The following is an 18,075-nucleotide window of genomic DNA, read 5'->3' on the forward strand; positions in this document are numbered from 1 at the left end:
CCACGCAGACTTCCGATAGGCGAGGGGGTGGTGCGGGTTCCCGAGGAGTGCTAGAGGGCAGGGCCCAGTGTTTTGAAGGGACATTCCAGACCCCACAGGACCACCGTGCCTACTCGTCACTGTGTCACCCTTGGCCCGAGGTGACGTAACATTCCGTTGTGACGTCATTCCTTACTCTGTGACGTAGCCCAGAGGGGAAACTGTCGAGGGTCGTTGGGTCGTACGGCTTCCAGAGGCATCATAGGCCCCGTTATCCGCAGAATGGCCTCATCCCGTAGGGGAAAGCTCTCTTCATCCCGGGTGGACACTTCTCGCTACAAGGAGACGTCAACAGTCCGCGTGGAGACCTCCTCCCACCACGTGGAGACATCCTCCCGACAGGTGCGAACGTCCTCCCGGCAGGTGGAAACCTCCCAGCACTGCACCGAGGGGCCCTCAGTCTCCCGCTCTGGGAAACCTCTCCCTCACGTCCTCGAGGTGTCTTCCCAGCACGTGGAAACCTCCCAACACACAGAAACGTCCTCTCGCCAAGTGAGGTCCTCGTCCCTACGGGTGGAAACATCTCTGCACCACGTGGAGAGCCTGCCCCAGCGGGACAAGCCGGCAGCCCGCCAGAATGTAAAGATGGCCCGATGAAATGCTTTCCAAAGGCCGTGAAAGGGCCATGGCGCTTAGCCAGGACACAGTTGCTTCCAGTTTGCAGCCAGGCAGCTGCCAAGGGGACCAGTCATCTTTAGTTTCATGGAAACAGCCCGTGAATCACTGTAAGACACAGCCAAGCTGTGGTTTCGGGACTCAGCCAATATTTATTGACCATACTGCACCTTGGAGCATCCTGCTTTTGACCCAGTGAACCATTTTAACTTGAAGCCAGCACAGCGAGTTTTCAGGCCCATGGTACTGCATAAATTGCGTTGGTGGACAAAGAGGCTTTTGAACCTTTGAGCCAGGTGAGTTTTGGATTCATAGTCGCTTGAACTGCCTTCACTACTTCAAACTTAGGAACATGGAGCAAACTGAAATCAAGACCAGTGCAATGATAATATGCCTGCTAAAAACCTGAGAGGCAAGAAACAGACTCTAATTCATTAGTTGGCCTTTATGTTTCAAAATAAGCTGTTATTTTCTTTATGTTAAGTCTTTGTACATGGTACTCCAAGCCACACTTTAATATAGATAAAATGTAGTTAAAAATGAAAAATGAAGGTCAACATCATCAACAATCAAGAATAATCTTAAGGGAAACCTGAACTGAGATTTGCGGAGGTGGTGGGGAGGGGTTTTTATTGAGTACCTTCTCTGTGCCAGGCCTTACTCTAGCACTTGGGCTATAGCAGTAAACAAGACAAGACAGGGTCCCTGCTCTCAAGGAGCTTTCAGTCTGGTGAAGAGGCAGACAACAAATGACAAAACAAAACAATTTGCTATTGTGATTAGCACTGTGATGGGAAATAAATGGGTACAGAATGGAGGAAGGGGGTTCTTTAGATAGAATGGCCAGGGAAGGCCTTGCCAAGTAGGCAAATTTGGTCTGAGATTTGTGTGGATGACTGAGCCATGAAAAGATCTGGGGAGACTGCATTTTAGGCAGAAGGAACAGCAAGTGCAAAGGGTATGGGAGCATACTTGGAATGTTTGCAGAGCAGTAGGCAGGGGCCAGTTCATCGAAGGTCTTAAAAGCCATGGTAAGGTGCTTAGGTTTTATTCTAATCAAGGGTCAGTGGGAAGACATTGGAAGGTTTTCAGCATGGGAGTGACATGATGCAATTTACATTTTAAAAAGATCCTGGCTTCTGTGGGTAGGATGTAGGTCAGTAGTTCTCCACCAGGCTTGATTTTGTCCCCGAGGGCACATTTGGAAATGTCTAGAGACATTTTCCTTTGTCTCAATTTGGTCGTGGTGGGAGAGCTACCGGCAACTCGTGGGTGGAGGCCAGGGATGCTGCTAACATCATACAGTGCACAGGACAGTCCCCTCCTGCAATAGAGGGGACTAAGTGGAGTCTAACTTGGTCCAAAATATCAGTAGTGCAAGGTTGAGAAGCCCTGATGTGTAGGGGACAAGAAAGGAAACCGGAACTGGTTAGGAAGTTAATGCCGTGGTCCAGTAAGAGATGCTAGTGGCTCATACTAGGGTGACAGAAGTGGAGCTAGAGAAAAGAGGGCAGATTAGGGATGTGTTTTGGAGGCAGAGCTGACATGACTGATGGATTTGGAAGGTGTGGGAAAGAAGAATAGAAGAATCAAGGGTGACTTCTAAGTTCGACTTGAGCAGTTTGGTGTATGGTAGTACCATTTACTAGCATGAGAAATACTAGGGGAAGATCAGGTTTAGGAGGGCAAATCAGTTCTGTGATTGGCCGTGTTGAGTTTTGAGATGCCTGTAAAATACCCAGCTGGAGACATTGAGTGGCAACTGAATGCAAGAGGCTGGCTACCCCGAGACAGGTCAGGATTGGAAATATAAAATGTGGGGTCATCAGTATGTAGGTGATATTTAAACAGGGACTGCCCAGGAGAATAGGGGTTCGGGCAAGATGAATGTTATAAAACCCAGAGGCTACCCTAATCCTTCTGCGTCATAAAAAACTTATGCTGTAAACTAATAATTAGACTTCGGAAATTTAGTCTTTAGTGACCTTGCTAATTCCTCTTAACATGATAGACCATGTATATTATGTACAAACTCTGTTAGTCAGTAGTTGCTTTTTTATACAATGTTCTTTAAAATATTTTTATTACAAAATAAATAGGTACTTAATATAACAAATGAAATAATTCGAAGAAATGGGAAGAAAAATTTAATAATTTGTCATGACTTCTTTTCATTTCAGTCTTCCGGAAATAATGTCAGCAACCTGGAGGATATCCTTTCAGGCCTTTCTGCATTATTTCTGTCCCCCTTCTTAGTACCTGGAAGATGGGTTGAAAAGTTGCTGTGAAAAAGCCAAAGATTTGGTTTCTAGATAATTGACACTCTTGAAAGGATACAGGATCCTGGTAACTTCTTTCTATTTGTTCTACTTGTTTGATAAGAAGGGCTTTACCTGAGTTTTCTACCCATTTTCACTTATCTGTGTTTCAAAGCTGAAATCCAAAGAGGTATGCACAGAGTAAGAAAGTGTCAAAAAAGGTAAGACATGAAGAAAAAGAATATGACAATCTATTTGTCATATATACTGCTTTATGCATCAAATTCCACAGCTTTAAAATGATCCTGTATTTTAAAGAAGCTTTTATCTGTCATGATTTTTAACTACCTGCTGCATATTATAAGTGTGTGCTACCGAAACTGTGTGTCATCAACCTCCCCACACTGTCTGCTCTTAGAGGCACCAAAGGAGCTTGGATACTTTTGTATCTGTGCCATGGTATATAATGCTGAGCCCAGTATGTGTACAATGGAAAGTGAAGAGCAATACTGTCCCTCCCTTCTCAGCCAAGGAAGCCTTTAATGGCTCCATCTACTAATCCCTTGGATTTATTGAGCTGGATAATAGCTGGGACTTGCTTTCAGTTGTCAACTAGTTACCTTGAAAAACTAAATAAGTACAAGTCAGCACCTGCCATTCTCCTCACAATTCATTCATTTATATGTAAGCTGAGGGCAGCTTACAAAATTCAGCATGTATTTGCTGTCAGTTGTGTTAAAAATACTTGAAATGAAAGGATCCCATTAATAGAATACTCTTTCCCCAGATCATACAAGCCATGGGCAGAATCAAGAGTCCAGCCAGTGAGGTACTTGTTTCAGGTCCTCCTCTTGATCTCCCAGGATTCCTCTTGCTCCATCCCAGTATGGCTAGTGCAAGTACCAAGCCCTGGATACTTGACCCAGTTCCGAGGGGTTCCATATGCTATATCCGTTCTACATGCTAATTAGGCTAGAGAAAGAGTGCACTATTTAAAACTCTTTTTTTTTTAAGTTGGTCTTTATGGTACAGATGGTTCTGAGAAACTGAAATGTGTAGAAGCCAAAAGTAATTTGGCTGGGAGCAGAGATTCTTACGACTGCTATTCACTGCTGCTCTGGGTGGTTTCTTTTGATAGCCGAGTAAAGGTACATATAGTGTCCTTAACTTTAGTTTACAGTGGGCACAGTGGATAGTACAGACAAGGAAGAAAGAAGTAACATTTATATGGAATTCTGCAGAGCACTCTGCTTCCTGTGAGAGTCCCAAAACCTCAACTTACTATTTTGAAGCTCTGTTTTTAAGTGCCTAAACATTTAGCATCAGCATGTCTTCTTGATAAATTGGCCCCTTTGTCATTATTAAATGAGCTCCCTTTATCCCTTGTAATATTCTTTGCTCTGAAATCTATTTTGTTTGATAAGAATACAGCTGCCCTAGCTTTCTTTTGATTGTTGTTAGGATGGTGCATCTCTCCTCACCCTTTAACTTTCAATCTATTTATGTATTTATATTTAAAGTGAATTTCTTATTATATAGAAAGTCATCAGTTCTTTTTTTAAATCCAACCTAATAACTTCTGCCTTCTACGAGATGTTTAGACCATTTATATTTTCTGTAATTATTGAAATGGTTGGGTTTAAATCTACCATCCAGCTATTTGTTACTCTACTCTGGCAGGAAGCTGCCTCATTATCTCATATAAGTTTTGTTAGAGATTAACTTTATAATGTAGTCTTTAAATAACAGAATATTCAGATGGAACTGTGACTGAATGTATGGAGTAGTTATCATAGCCCAGAGATGGCTGGGGTACTGCCTCTTAGGGTTACAATGACTGTTGGGACTTTGTGTCCCTTTTTTGGGGAGAGGGTAATAGCATCTTTCTTCCTGTGAAGAATAGTTGCATTGTGTTAGATAGAACTGTTTTTTATTTTGATATGGAAGTTCACTAGCTACTACAACGGTCTGTGGCATTTATGGTTTTGTCCCAACTCCACATGCCCTTTTTATGTGTTCCACATTGTGACTGAAGCTGTGACTCCACTAACCACATTTCCATGTTGCCACAGGGCCCCATGTTACACTCTGCTAATAAGGGGTCCTGGAGGGAGCCTTTGAGGCTGGGTGAGGCAGGCAGGACTTCTTCCTGTCACCTGCAAGCATGACACCAGCAGCGCTGGACCCTGGCAGCAGCAGCTGAATCCACTTTGCAACTTTGTAATGGGTGAATGACTAGCTTTATTGCACCCCACTTCAGAACATGAGTAACGTACACCTGACACTCTTCAGAGGTCTAAGTTTCAGCAAAAAGTTTTTAAGTTTGTCGGTTTCCATTTTCTACCTTTTCCTGACTACAAGTGAGGCAGAGCATCGCTCTGTAAGTTTATTACCTTTGCAGGTTTCCTTTTCTGAGCTTGCCTACCTGTACTTTTATCCTTGGCTCATTTTTCTTTCTTGTCTTTTTCTTCTTGATTTGTGTGATGCTTTATTCTGAATACAAATTCTCATTTGCATTGCAGACGTATTCCCAAAGTTTGTGACTTGTTCTTTTTTAACTTTTAATTATTTTTTTTAATTCCCAAAGACAGTCACTAACCTCCTGCCATGTGCCAGGTACTCAGGAAAGGTGAGCACTCTGTGGCCTTTACCTCACCTGGTTTTTTTCTCTGGCTGCATTTTATAATGGCAGTAGTGTGTGTCTGCCTTAATAGACTGACCCACGAGGAATGCTACCCCAATGGTTTTTAAGCTTGTAGTCAAAACTGTAAAGTCTGGTGAAATCAATTTAGTGGGTCACAGTCAACATTTTTAAAGTGTAATAGATTAGAACAAAAAATATCAGAGTGTACCACACTGTTAAGAAAGAAAAAGAAAAGGAAGGATGGGAAGAGAGAGAAGGGGAGGGAAGGTTTGGATAGGAGAGGGAAAAAAAGCTTCAGGCAATTTAGTTAAAATGTGGTGTCAAAGTTTTTATTACAATCTTGTGGCAGGGGAAGAGACTTCTGTCCTACCTGGCCAATTCAAAAGTACCTGCTGGTAAGGACATTTCATCGGAAATGAGAATGGTTAGATAATCATTGTTAGACTGGATATAAGAAAAAAAAGTTCTGATTAAGAATTATTAGCTTTATTTTGCACAAGTACAAAAGCCTAAGGGCATCTTTGTCATCAATGTGTGAATTAGAATAAGGAATAAAACCACAGTAATGAGAGCGCAGCCCCATAGCATTTGTTCTCTGAAGGATTTCTCAAAGCACACTTGGGAAGATAGCTCTCCAAACCATGTACAAAGATATTTTTAGACTGTCTATATATTTGTAGATCTTGCCACAATATTATTGTGCCATAAACAACCAAAATGAAATCTGACCTCGTTTCAGCAATGGGAATCTCCAAGAATTTAGTAAAGGAATAAAGAGAATTTGTTGACTATGTTGGGGGAAAAAAAAAAGAATTATTAGCTTTACTGAAAGATGATTTAAAGGCCAATGAATCCCTCCCAAAGGTGACATTAGCTGAGTGCATAGGTTAAAGGTTTCTCAGAAGAGGTCTTAATCCCATTAAAGTTCATCAGATAATTGCTTAAGTATTTTATCAGATATATAAGCCATTCCCAATAAGAGGTTTGTGGATTATATTCCCAAAATGTTCCTGACCCAGCCCAGATGTGATACAGTTTTTTCTTTTACAGTATAAAGGTATGTTTCATGAAAACTTGTGTTTCAGTACATAGGTGCTATATGTTGATGTGAACTTAATTTTTTCACTGCACCACTGTCAAAGAGGTTTGAAAAACACTATACTGTTCTTTAGAGCTGAGATCTGATGAAGACCTTGGAAATTCCAGGGGTCTCTAAACCTGCCCTTGTCTGTAGAAAACCTCTGTATCTTTGCAGACACCTAGGTGAGATTGTCCTGGATATCTTCACAAACTTACTGTATGTCTGTTAGACTCAGAGGGCTGATCAGAGATGTCCATACTAGAGCAGGTCTGCTTTTTCCCTGATGATGAGATTTAATTGCAGAAGGGTCCCAATGCTAAAATAAAATCTTTGAAAAGCATCAATTGAGTCTAATCCCTTTGTTTTACTTTTTGAGGAAACTGAGGCCACTGAGGCCCAGAGTGAGGGTGCCTTGCCAGTCACCTGGCATTCGGCCCACCTGCAATGGTACTGCCCTAACCAGTCTACCCAAATAGCAAAGATTTCACCACTGGAAACTCACGTTTACTTGTCAGTGGCCTGTCCATGTTCCCCTTTAAAGATACCAGGAAAGAGGGCCTAAGTAATTAAGTTGCCTTTTAGTGTGTCTTCATTAATCAGATTTCTTTACCAGATCCAGGACCACATCATCCATTAGGTGTGACAGGCTGTAACTCTAGGGGTTGTAAACTTTGTAAGGGCCTACAAAAGTGGCTGAAGCTTGAAAAATTTTTCAAGCTTTGAAATACAAAAAGAAAACAACCAAATTGAAATTAAGGCATTCCAATGTGGACAAATGGTAATATGCATGATCTGATGTGGATTAGGACCTCCCAAAATAAGGATGTCTGCCACCCAGGATGTTTGGTTCCGCCAGGGTAACCATGAATTGATATCAAGGTGAGACAATAGGGTAAGGCCACTCTCCCAGGGTGATGACTGATACTTAACACAGCATTTGGCCATGGGTGCCTGACAATAAGTTTCTTTTGTTTTCTTTTTACCCTCCGACAACCAGACAAGGCATTTCTTCCCCTTGACTGGGAAACTAGACCTTGGCTAAGTGAGTTACCTCTCAGCCCCAGTGACCCCACTGTAAAATGAGATGCTTGGGCTGGTCTCTGGATCTGTGATTCCCAAAATGAGGAAGGCAGACACTCCTGGTGCACATGATGATTTTAGGAGGTATGGAAATGTTTTTTTATCTTGGTAAATAATTTATTTCAGTGGGTATTGGGGGAAAAAATACCATTAGCCCTCAAATGTGTTACTACCAATATTTTACTTAGGCTATAGTGGGCATTTTTAAATGTTTAAGTGAATTGATTTAAAGAAAAAATAATCTAATAATTATTTGAAAGTGATGTAGTACACACTGACTGAAGCTTGGGAAACTAGGGTGCTAATTCAGACACTAAGTGAATGTTTTTGTTTTTGTTTTTGTTTTTTAGTAAAATGAATATTTTCTGAACTCCAGGAGAAAACCTGGGGCTGGGACATCAATTTAGTGGATTGTAATTTTCTTTTCTTATTAATGAAATAAAAATAGAAACTATATCAGAGTGCTTACACATAGTAAAGGTAAGAATCGCTTTGTGAAACGTTTGTGTGACACAGTGTAAAATATTAATATTGGGAGTCACTGTCAAAAAAGGAGAGAAGTGCACATCTGAGGTCTCTTCCCATTACCGTGCCTGCTCCAAGCCCGGGACCATCTTTAAGTTTGTGCCATGGCAGACAGTGGACAGCAGAGGTCAGACAATCCCTGCAAGGCGGGAACAGCTGATGCTTAGATGAGCAGAAACCTCCGGGGAGTGCCGAACAGGACAGGCCTGAAGCCAGGTCTGAGGTGACAGTTAACCGAAAACCCAGCACATTTGCTTTCAGGGGTGCCTACTTCTGAGAGAGCCCGAGAGCACCACACGCACCCTGGTCCTGCCCCGCAGCAAGGCAGCCTCCAGGTACACTTCTGCAGCCACTTCCTGTTCTCCATCCCCAGATTGCATTCTTGTCCTAGACTCGGAGAACACCCTAGCAATGCTTCAGATGTCCAGTTTTCCTCAGACCAGGGTGATTCAGGATTGGGCCTTAGCCATGTACATTTTGGAAAATAAAAGCATCTTCATGTGACATTGGCCACATTGATTTAGGGAGGACTCAGGATTTAACATTCCCTTCCAAAAGGAGCATTGATGTCTCAGAGCAGTGAACACACATCCAGCACTGACCCCAGGCACTGTTCAAAGCACTGTATATGAGCTATTTCGTGCATTTCTCACATCTAGGTGAGGTAGGTCAGGACACTGGGGCACAGAGAGGTTAAGTGACTTACCCAGAGTTACCAGCTGGGAAGAAGCAAAGCCAAGATCAAAGTCAGTCTGGCTCTAGAGCTTGTGCTCTTAGCCGCTAGCTTCTGCTGGCTTGAGAGGAATCAGTATCTATTCCTCTGTGTGTTGTATGTATTTCAAAAAATGGTGAGGGTGCGGTCTGTTCTCAAGAAATCCTGGAGGCCATCAGAAGAGCAGGGGATGTTCACGCCTAAGACAGAAAGACAAGGTGAGCAGCATGTCCTTCTGTTTGAAAGGCTGTCTTTGTCAGGGGAAGCCTCAAGAGCAAGACTAGAATCAAAGGGTGAAAAGCTACAAGAAGATGAATTTGGACTCAAAAAAAGGAGGAATTTTAAAATTGATTTATTTTAAGATCTGAACAAACAGAAAGCCCAGCGCCATTGAAATCCCCACACTATACCACATCTGTGTGAGATCTCCAAGGAATATTTTTCTAACAGGTGGACCAATCCTGTGATAGATTAGGCTGCCTGCCTGCTGCACGGGGGTGAGCACTCTGTCCCTGAACAAGGACAGAGGCTGGACAACCACTTGGGAAGAGATGCCTGTTGAATTCCTGTTGAACAGGAGGGCCAGAATGGCCCCTGGAGGCCAGAGGTTTGGAGTTAGGAGAGAAGAATGAAGTGGGAGAGTCATGGGGCACCTCTTCCTTTCCTTCTGCTCCCTTACCTAAGTCAACAAAATGTTTCATCCCCCCTATTCCCCAGCTGGACTCCCTCCTTCCCACCCCACCCCACCCCACCGTAAGCCATAGTTGATTGATTTGTTCTCTCCCAGACTTCTTCAGAGAGCTGTCTGCACTCACTGCTTACACTTTCCTGTCTATGGACTTTCTTTTGTAACCTAGCCATCCCAGATCTTCCTTCCCAAAGTTCTTCCTATTATCCCCAGTGTCAAGTCCAGTGGCCTGTTCTTGGTCCCCATACTCCCTGACTCCTCTGTAGCAGACCATCCCCTCCTTGAAAGTTTCTCCTCCACTGGTTTGCATGAACCTGCACTCTCAGGCCTGTTCTGCTTTCAGTATGTCCTCTCCACCCGCACCAAACCCCTCAAATGTCAGTGGTGACCAGAATCCTTCCTCAACCTTCTTTTCCTACTTTGCACACTCTACCTCAGCACTCACAATGCCAACTGCCGCCTGAATGCTGATGTCCTTCCCCTGCAGGCCTCTCTCCTGAACACCAGACCCTCACGGCCTAGGCATCTTGTCCTTGATGGCCTCCATTCACCATCTATCAAAGTGTCCAAAACCGGATCATCTGCAGCCTGTCCCCAACTCCCCACCATAACTTTGGCCATATTCCCACATACCCCAACCTGCTTTTCCTCATGAATAACTCTGTTTGCCCAGTTGCCTGGTAGAAATCTCTATCATCTTTAACTTTTTTCTCACAACTATTACCCCCAAGTCAGTCCAATGGGTTTATCAGCTTTATCTCTTGAAATGGCCCATGGGCATTGCCCAGTTCAGAGTTTTATCACCTCTCTCCCTGGTCTCCTTCCTGTCTTTCAGCCGATCTCCAAAATGCTACCCAAATTATGTTTATAAAACATTCCACTCCTCCCTTGCTGCCTTCCTCAAATGTGTATGAGGTTCCCGCACCTCTGATACTACACCTAGCCTAGCCTTCGATTCTTTGGCACCGTCTGCCACCAGGTCCCTGCGCTCCAGCCACATCCTGCTTCTGCTCACTCCTGACTAGCACACTTCTGTGACCTGGCTTCAAGTTACGCTGGGCCTCCCAACGTCACTTCCTGGAGAAACAGGAGGAGGAGAGCACAGGAATGGCAGTCGGTGAAACCAGAGAAGCTGCGGGATGTGGTCGTGTGTGAGGATGGCACACCAGGTATGGCTCGTCCGCTGTCCTTGTCTGACCCAGTGGGCATTCCTGGATGAAGGTGTGGCATGTACCAGCACCCGGTCAAGCACGTTCGTGTGCAGGTCCTGGATCAGTCCCAAAACCTTTAACTCAAATTAGGAGACTGGCTGTGATGTGAGAAATGCTGTAATTCCCTGGAACCCAGGAGCCAGCATCATGACTAGGCCTGGCTCCCCTCTGCTTCTCTGATCTCATCTCCTACCACTCTGCTTCCTATCCCACAATTCCTTTTCCACCTTGCTGGCCTTCATGCTAATCCTGAAATATACCAAGTTTATTCCTGCCTCAGGGCCTTTGCACTTCCCAGGTCTGCTGCTCAGAATGTTGTTCCCCAGTTTTGTTTTGTTTTTATTGATTTGCCTCTTCACATTGTTTATGTATCAAATCAAATACAGATTTTAATTTAAATACCTCCTCCCACTCCCCCACCTCCATCACTCTTTTCCCTAACCCTTATTTTATATACTGCCATAGTACTTACCACAACGTGAATTTTTAAATTTATCTTTGATTATTATCTGTGTTCCCCACTAGAAGGGCAAGGACCTTGGCTTGTCACTATATCCCCCAAAACCTATAATAGTACCTAGCACAGAACAAATTTGCAGTATTTGTGATACAAACAAACGAATGATTGAATGAATGGTCAAGATGAATTTCAGGACACTCAACAGTGTGGACTCTGACTGAGACTGTACCCTGCATCAGTCTGAGCAGGATTGGCTGGTGCTGAGCCAAGGTTGTTGGCAGCCTTGTGGGTGAGAAGCTGGGGGAGGCCTAAGTGGACTCTTGCACTCGCCCCTGGCCCTCAGATGCTCCTTCTACCAGGTTAAACTCCTTCCTGTCCTCAAGGCCCTGCTCTGTTTCCACCTCTCTGAGGGGCTTTTCCCAGTCCTCCACCCCATCCTGAGCCCACTTCCTGGATGTTTTTATTTCCTACCTCTGCTACCTCTCTTCAAAGCACCAGTGTGATCTCTCCTTGAATTACTCTTCATTGTTTACACCTGTCTCTCCCATGAGATTGAAAGCACATCAAGGGCAGAGACTATCATAAAGCCTCTTTGTGTTCAGTAACTGTGTGTGGACCAAATGAACAAGGTTAGGTCTGTCTGGACACAGGATGGTCACTGAATGTTCTCGACCCCTGCTAAGGCAAGGCATCTCCTGGAAGGAAGTGGGGCAGGCACAAGGGGCATAGCTTCTCCAGCACATGATTAAGGGCACATTTGGAAAGCCAGACAGGCTTTGGATAAAGACAGAATTGTTTGCTGACTCTTGTTCATTCATGTATTATGTGGTCTTTCCCCCTTTTCATTCACCCACAAATCTCTTGAGTTCCCACTCAGTGCCAGCTTCTGTAATGGCCAGTTAGGGGCTCAAGGAAGACATAGAATGGGACGATTCAAGTTCCGAACCGGACCTGTGCCTGCCTTTGGGGCAGGCCAGGAGGGGTGGCCCCACAATTCCTCCTTCCTTTGCCTTCAGTCTGTTGTAAATTGCCTTCACTCCATGAAGCTCCAGCTGGCAGTCAGCTGGCTTAAAGCAAGACACTTCAAAGCCTGCAAAATTGCTTTATACCTTTTCTTAAATGAAGACCCACCTCCATCATATCTGTTCTGGTTTGGCGTCTTGAGGTGTGACATTGGAGTGATTCAGCAGGCATCAGCCAGACTTCCTGGGGCCACCAGAGTGAGCTGGCCAGGTGGGCAGGCTCTGCGGACACGTCCCCCCACTAGCCTGAGGTCTGTGGATTAGGCCTCATGGTTAGAGGGCTCTAGACAGGGAGGGGCAGGGCAGGTCTCTCAGAGACAAGAGTGTCTGTATGGCCAGGCGGGAGTCAAGGACCTCTGTTCACTAGCAAGGGTGGGGCCATCTGAGCATCCAGATGGCTATTTTATGTAATTACTAATTTTCATGTACAGTTTTATTTTCTACTTATTTGCACATATCATAAGGATCTTTAAATGTTATTATATAGTCCTCATATTCCCTATTTTTAAAAATTTTCACAGCAGCTATACTATAGCATGTTGGACATAACAGTCTCGTACTCATTATCTTTTGTGTACAAACCTGACATATTTCTGTTGAAGTAAGCCCGTGCAGTACATTCCCAGGAATGGAATTACCACATAAAAAGGGATGAACATGGGAGCTATATGCCCAATTTCTTCCTAAAAGGCTGTGCTGATTTACAGGGCCACTGGCAGTGTGTTTTACCGCAGCCTCAACAGCATGAGATGTCACCATCTTGTTAATGTGTGCTAATTGAATAGGTGTAAAATGGCCACAGGCTTGCTAATGTGCATTTCCATGATGACAGTGAGGGTGCCACATTCTAGGTGCTAGTCTATTCTGTGCATAGCCCACTTGTGGTGATGGCCTCTTGCCATGTCACAGGCCCTGTGTCTCTGCCTGTCGCTGCTGTGTGTGGTCCTTGCTCTCTAAACCTGTCTGTCTCAGTCTTTCTGCTTCAGAATCCTGTCTCTGGTTTCTAACTGGGCAGGCACGTGGCTGATTCATGAAAGTCCTGCACAAGCCCTAAGAAGCTGCCAGCTAGACCCAGACACTCTGGCCACTGGCCTCTGAGGTCTCCCTCCCCGCTGAACTCAGATGGGACCCTTCCTTCCACCAGCAGTTCATCAAGAGCCCCTTTCATCCTTCCAGGTGGCCTTTTCTGGGCTGACCTCCTGAGCAATGGCCAAGAGTCGCAAGGCAGTCCTTCAGTGACCCCCCTCCAATGAAGTGTTCCAGGGCCTCCACCCTCAGGACAATTCTCCAGACAGACCTGCATGTCCTGACAGCTGGGGATGTGCGGTCACACAGAGCCACAGAGCAGAGTCCCCAAAATCCAAATGTGCAAACAGCAGGAGACCCAGAGCAGTAACAGGAGCTTGGCCTATCTTCCTGCTCCAAAGAGACCCTTGCCTGAGTGGCAGAAAAGCTCACCTCAGATGGAAAACCCACTTAGCCCCAGATGGACAGGGGGCCACCAGCACTCCATGGTCCGGCAGGGACAGAGCAGGCCTGGCCCACCGCCCCACTTCCACTGGCATTGAAGGTTCTCGGGCACTTGAAAGATTTCAGAAGGACTTTAGAAAAGCAGCTGACCTCAAGGGGAGTCTGTGCAGATGCACTTGGTGAATCCCCGTAGTTGGCAAATTGCTGATCCAGGCCCTAGACCTGTTGTCACTTGTCCCTGAGGAAGGAGGGCCTTGAGGGTCTGCGCCTCCACAGCCACCTCTCAGGCCCTGTGAATGACCCAGCACATTAGAATGGGACATAGTCAAAAGCCAGACATCAAGTTCTACCCTCTCATTTTATCTAACATTTTAAACGCTCAGCTCTTTTTAAAATTATTATACAATTAATGCATTCCCATTCTAAAATATTTGGAAAATGAAGAAACAACAAAAAAGAAAATGAAATCCTGTAAGCTCATCAAAGAAAACTGCTATTATATTTCCATGTCAACTTTTTTTCTGTAGTCATATGTATTTTTATTATCACTGAGATGCAATTTTGTGTTTGCTTTATTCACTTTGAATTAGATGATGAGTATTTTCAACATAAATATTCTTCATAAGCACTTTTAATGACTGCGTAAGACTGTTCTGACCTGGCACACTGTAAATACTTTGACTCAAATGCTGGGCATTTATGTTTTCAGTTTTTCAAGAATATAAAAACGCACTAAAATAAACATCTTTTAAACACAAACCTTTGTCTTCAATTTGGTTTTCCCCTTAGGTTAGATTCCTATTTATAGGATATAAACATGTTTCAAGGTTTTACATATGCATTTCTGTTTTTCTTTCCAGAAAGGTTAAACTAACATGTGCCCACCGTACCACACACAGCTATAACAAGATACTGTATTTTAGAAAATACTGATTTGAAAGGCAGTAACTCTATTGCTTCTTTTTAATAGGTAAACTGAGATTTGGTGGTAAGGAAAAGGGACATGCATGGTGTCACTCAAGGAGTGTGTTCTCTCATTCCATCCTCACAACCTGCAACCATAATGGAGGAGCTGAAGCACACCCAGGAAGGAGCCTGACCAGACTCACACTCAGCACACTTGGGAGGGCCTGAGTTTGCTCCCACACAGTCAGACTGCAGGACCTTTGTACTTCACCTCTATTCTATAGCTGCTGTTTCCAGACATGATGCCGACAGATGGTTTGAGGCCAAGACATGAAGGAGCTTGGAGTTTAGATGTACCCTATAGGCAGAGTTTAGATTTACTCTATATATAACCCATTATAACCATTAATAGGCTCTTAAGCATCAAGCCTTTTTTTTTACAGAGATGTTACTGGTGAACTGGCTGGGGAAGGCTGGAGACAGGGAGGCCAGCTGGAAAGAGACAGCATGTAGACAATGTGAGCCCATGCATGCCCACATGTCACTGTGGGCCCTGGCTGTGGGCAGCTGAGGACATAAAGGGTCTGGGGATGCCTCCTACCATGCCCTTTTCATGGAGCAAGGGCCATTTTTATCTGCTACACGTCAGGCAAAACCTGTGCCAACTGTCAAAGGCTCCACTTCAAATCTAGCAAATAAGAGAGAGGATGGTGTGGATTACATTATATTTAAAACAAGCCCACACAATGCCTGTAATTTTTTATTCTGACTCCATAATTATAGCTCAGGACCAGTCAGATCATAGTTATCCCCACACCAAACCGCACTATTGGGACACATTGAATTAAAGACTTTGCTGCTGAAGATTCTATTTTGGATGCCAAGTACTGGCAGGTAACAGGCCTTTTGCAAGACTCATCTTGTTGGAGCCCCTCCCAGGGCAGCCTGCACGAAGGCCAAGTCAGCACTGGGCTTGCCAGAAGACCACTGATACTTGTGAGCAACTGGGACACTACAGCTTTGCCCAGCCTGGGCCTCAGGCCCCAACCCAGGGCCTGGAGAGCTGCGGGAGCCCCTCCCTCGGTCAGGCTGACCTCAGAGCCTCTGGCCTCCAGAAGATTTCTGAATGCTGCTCTCCCCACCATGGGGTCAGATGGGCCAAGCCCTAGCTGTTGGGCACAGGTGTCACAGACCATCATTGCCCGGAGGCGCCTAGTTCAGGAAAGAGAAGAAAATCAGAGGAGCAGGAAGAAGCCAGGCTTACACAGACGGCCCGTGACTAACTGGGCTAATTAAGGCACCTCTCCCAGTGGGGTAAGGCCCCTCACAAAACTGACACACCGTTGCCCTTGCCTCCACTTAGCCTTCCCCTTCTGTACCCACTCCTGCCTCCTGGTAACCCTGTGGGGAGATAGAATAGCTCCCATTTATCAATTACCTGCAGGGCTGGGCTGGTTAGAGGCCCTGCGCCTGCATCATCTCCTTTACTCACATCACCCCTGCCAGGTAGGTGTTACTAGTATCATCATCATTTCCACTTTAGGAATGAGGAAATGGAGTTCAGAGCAAGTGTGGGGCCCAAGGCCATCCAGCTCATGGGTGAAGGCATGGGAGCTGGAACCCAGCTGTGCAAACACCCTAGTCCACAGGCAACTGGCCTGAAACCACCAGTCCTGCTCTTGGCTGCTGCTTGGTGGTCCCACCCCCTGGGCAACTTGCAAAGCACTTAGGCCTAAGAAGGCAAAGTCCAGGTACCTGTCTCTGTGCAGCTGGACCCCTTGCCTCAGCCAAGCACCAGGACAAGTCAGCCAGCCAACTCCTTGCTCAGGCCCTTGTTGTCATGTACCCACACAGAAGGGATGGGTCGCTCCCCTGGTCATTGACGTATCTTCCACACACTTCCATTTTAACACAGGACATTTATGTGACTCCCTTACTTCTCAGGACAGGCCTGTGTCCTGTCTTTGTTTTTAGTTTGATACCTGGCGCATAGTAGGTGCTTACTATTTGTTGTAAGGAAAAAGGAGAGTCCAAAAACCATTCATCTTCAAAACTGTGTTCAGAATAGATCCTGGGAAGCTTTTCCTGATTCTCACAGACTGAGTTCACCCCACCCCTTCCTATACCATCTGTAGGAGGATTGTTTACTTGAGTACAGATTCAAGGGCAGAGACAGAACTCTTTGCTTCAGAGACCCAGATTAAGGGCACCATGACCTGAAGCAGGCAACTGCCCATGTTACCAGGCTTAAACCGCCATGGGCTGGCATTCCAGGGATGTTTGCTGAGGAAGGGAACACTGAAATAAATCCTAACTTTAAAAAAGAAACATACCCAATAGGTATTCTATTTACATGAACATCAGTTCTGTTTTTAGGTAGCTGCCCTCCCTCTCACCTCCCCAAGGTGGGCCCTGCCTTCCCACAGGTCCCCTCCATACCCTACCCTGTAATCAGGGCCCTACCTGCCCCTGTCCCCTCCCCTGTTTGCTCTCTGGGGTTTCCCTCGATTGCAGGGTATGAGCTTCCAGACGCCCCAGGGGCCTGTCTCAGAACTGGCCCCAAGCTTCCTCCCTCCCTGACTTGCCCTTCTAATCCCAGAGTTCCTGAGGAGCAAGCTAAGAGTCAGGGCCAGGGGCCCTAGGGGTGGGGTATGGGAGGGCAGCGGCAGGGAGTCCATCTGTGAATGGGCCCTTAGCTGAGCCAGTGCGGGGCAGATTCTTGGCTGGGAGCACTGGAGCCAGGCTTGTCCCTCCCAGGTCTCTGCCAAGCCAGCAGGACCCCACTCCCTAAGTCAGACAAAATTTTGGGCCCACAGTGAAAAGAATGGGGCTTAGGAGTCAGACAAAATTTTGGGCCCACAGTGAAAAGAATGGGGCTTAGGAGTCAGGCTCATGGTGCTCCTGGCCCCACTACACTGCCGGCAGTTAGGTACTCACCGACCTTAACTTCTCCAGCTTCAGACCCTTCACTCCTGCTACAGTCATCAGTGCACTACATTCGTGGTGCAACCTGGAGGAGTAAGAAATTCCACTGGGTGCTTCCTGTGTGCTCATCAAGGCTCAAGCTCCTGGCCGCCCAGCCCCAGTTCAGTGACCCCCTTTGCTGGTCTCATGGCTCACCCTCACCTCCTCCATCAGTTCTCTTGTCCCAGGAGCCCACTGGAGCCTCAGGGAGCATCCTCCTCTCTGGCATGTTTCCTGCTTCTTGTGGAGGGCCATCTAGGTGGGGGGCCCCAGAGGACCCTCACTATGCTGGCCACTCCCTCCAGTCTCGAAGAGGTTCCAGGAAAGACCAGGGCAAGTCCGAGGTGGGGGCCAGGCCTCAAGGTCCAGGGAAACGTCTGAGCCTCCCTCACAGCTCAGC

At 45.8% G+C, this 18,075-nt stretch overlaps 1 protein-coding gene across 3 annotated transcripts; it reads left to right on the forward strand.

The window, feature by feature from the left end:
• The first annotated feature begins 26 nt into the window (after nucleotides 1-26).
• Nucleotides 27-14,558, forward strand: C4H17orf100 (chromosome 4 C17orf100 homolog). 3 transcript variants are annotated; one of them, XM_057501007.1, is made up of 2 exons: nucleotides 27-950; nucleotides 7,635-14,558. In XM_057501007.1, exon 1 carries the CDS (start codon nucleotides 262-264, stop codon nucleotides 634-636), a length of 375 nt encoding a protein of 124 aa, XP_057356990.1. In that variant the 5' UTR covers nucleotides 27-261; the 3' UTR covers nucleotides 637-950; nucleotides 7,635-14,558. The 3 variants fall into 3 exon arrangements, with proteins under 3 accessions (XP_057356990.1, XP_036752085.2, XP_036752086.2); XM_036896190.2 differs by having other exon boundaries at nucleotides 13,351-14,558; XM_036896191.2 differs by having other exon boundaries at nucleotides 13,512-14,558.
• Nucleotides 14,559-18,075: the final 3,517 nt, after the last annotated feature.

This window comes from Manis pentadactyla, chromosome 4, assembly GCF_030020395.1.
Source record: "Manis pentadactyla isolate mManPen7 chromosome 4, mManPen7.hap1, whole genome shotgun sequence".
NCBI lineage: Eukaryota > Metazoa > Chordata > Mammalia > Pholidota > Manidae > Manis > Manis pentadactyla.

What these genes read in the sequence shown, in the direction of transcription:
- C4H17orf100 (XM_057501007.1), top strand. Translation starts at nt 262, where the DNA reads ATGGCCTCATCCCGTAGGGGAAAGCTCTCTTCATCCCGGGTGGACACT.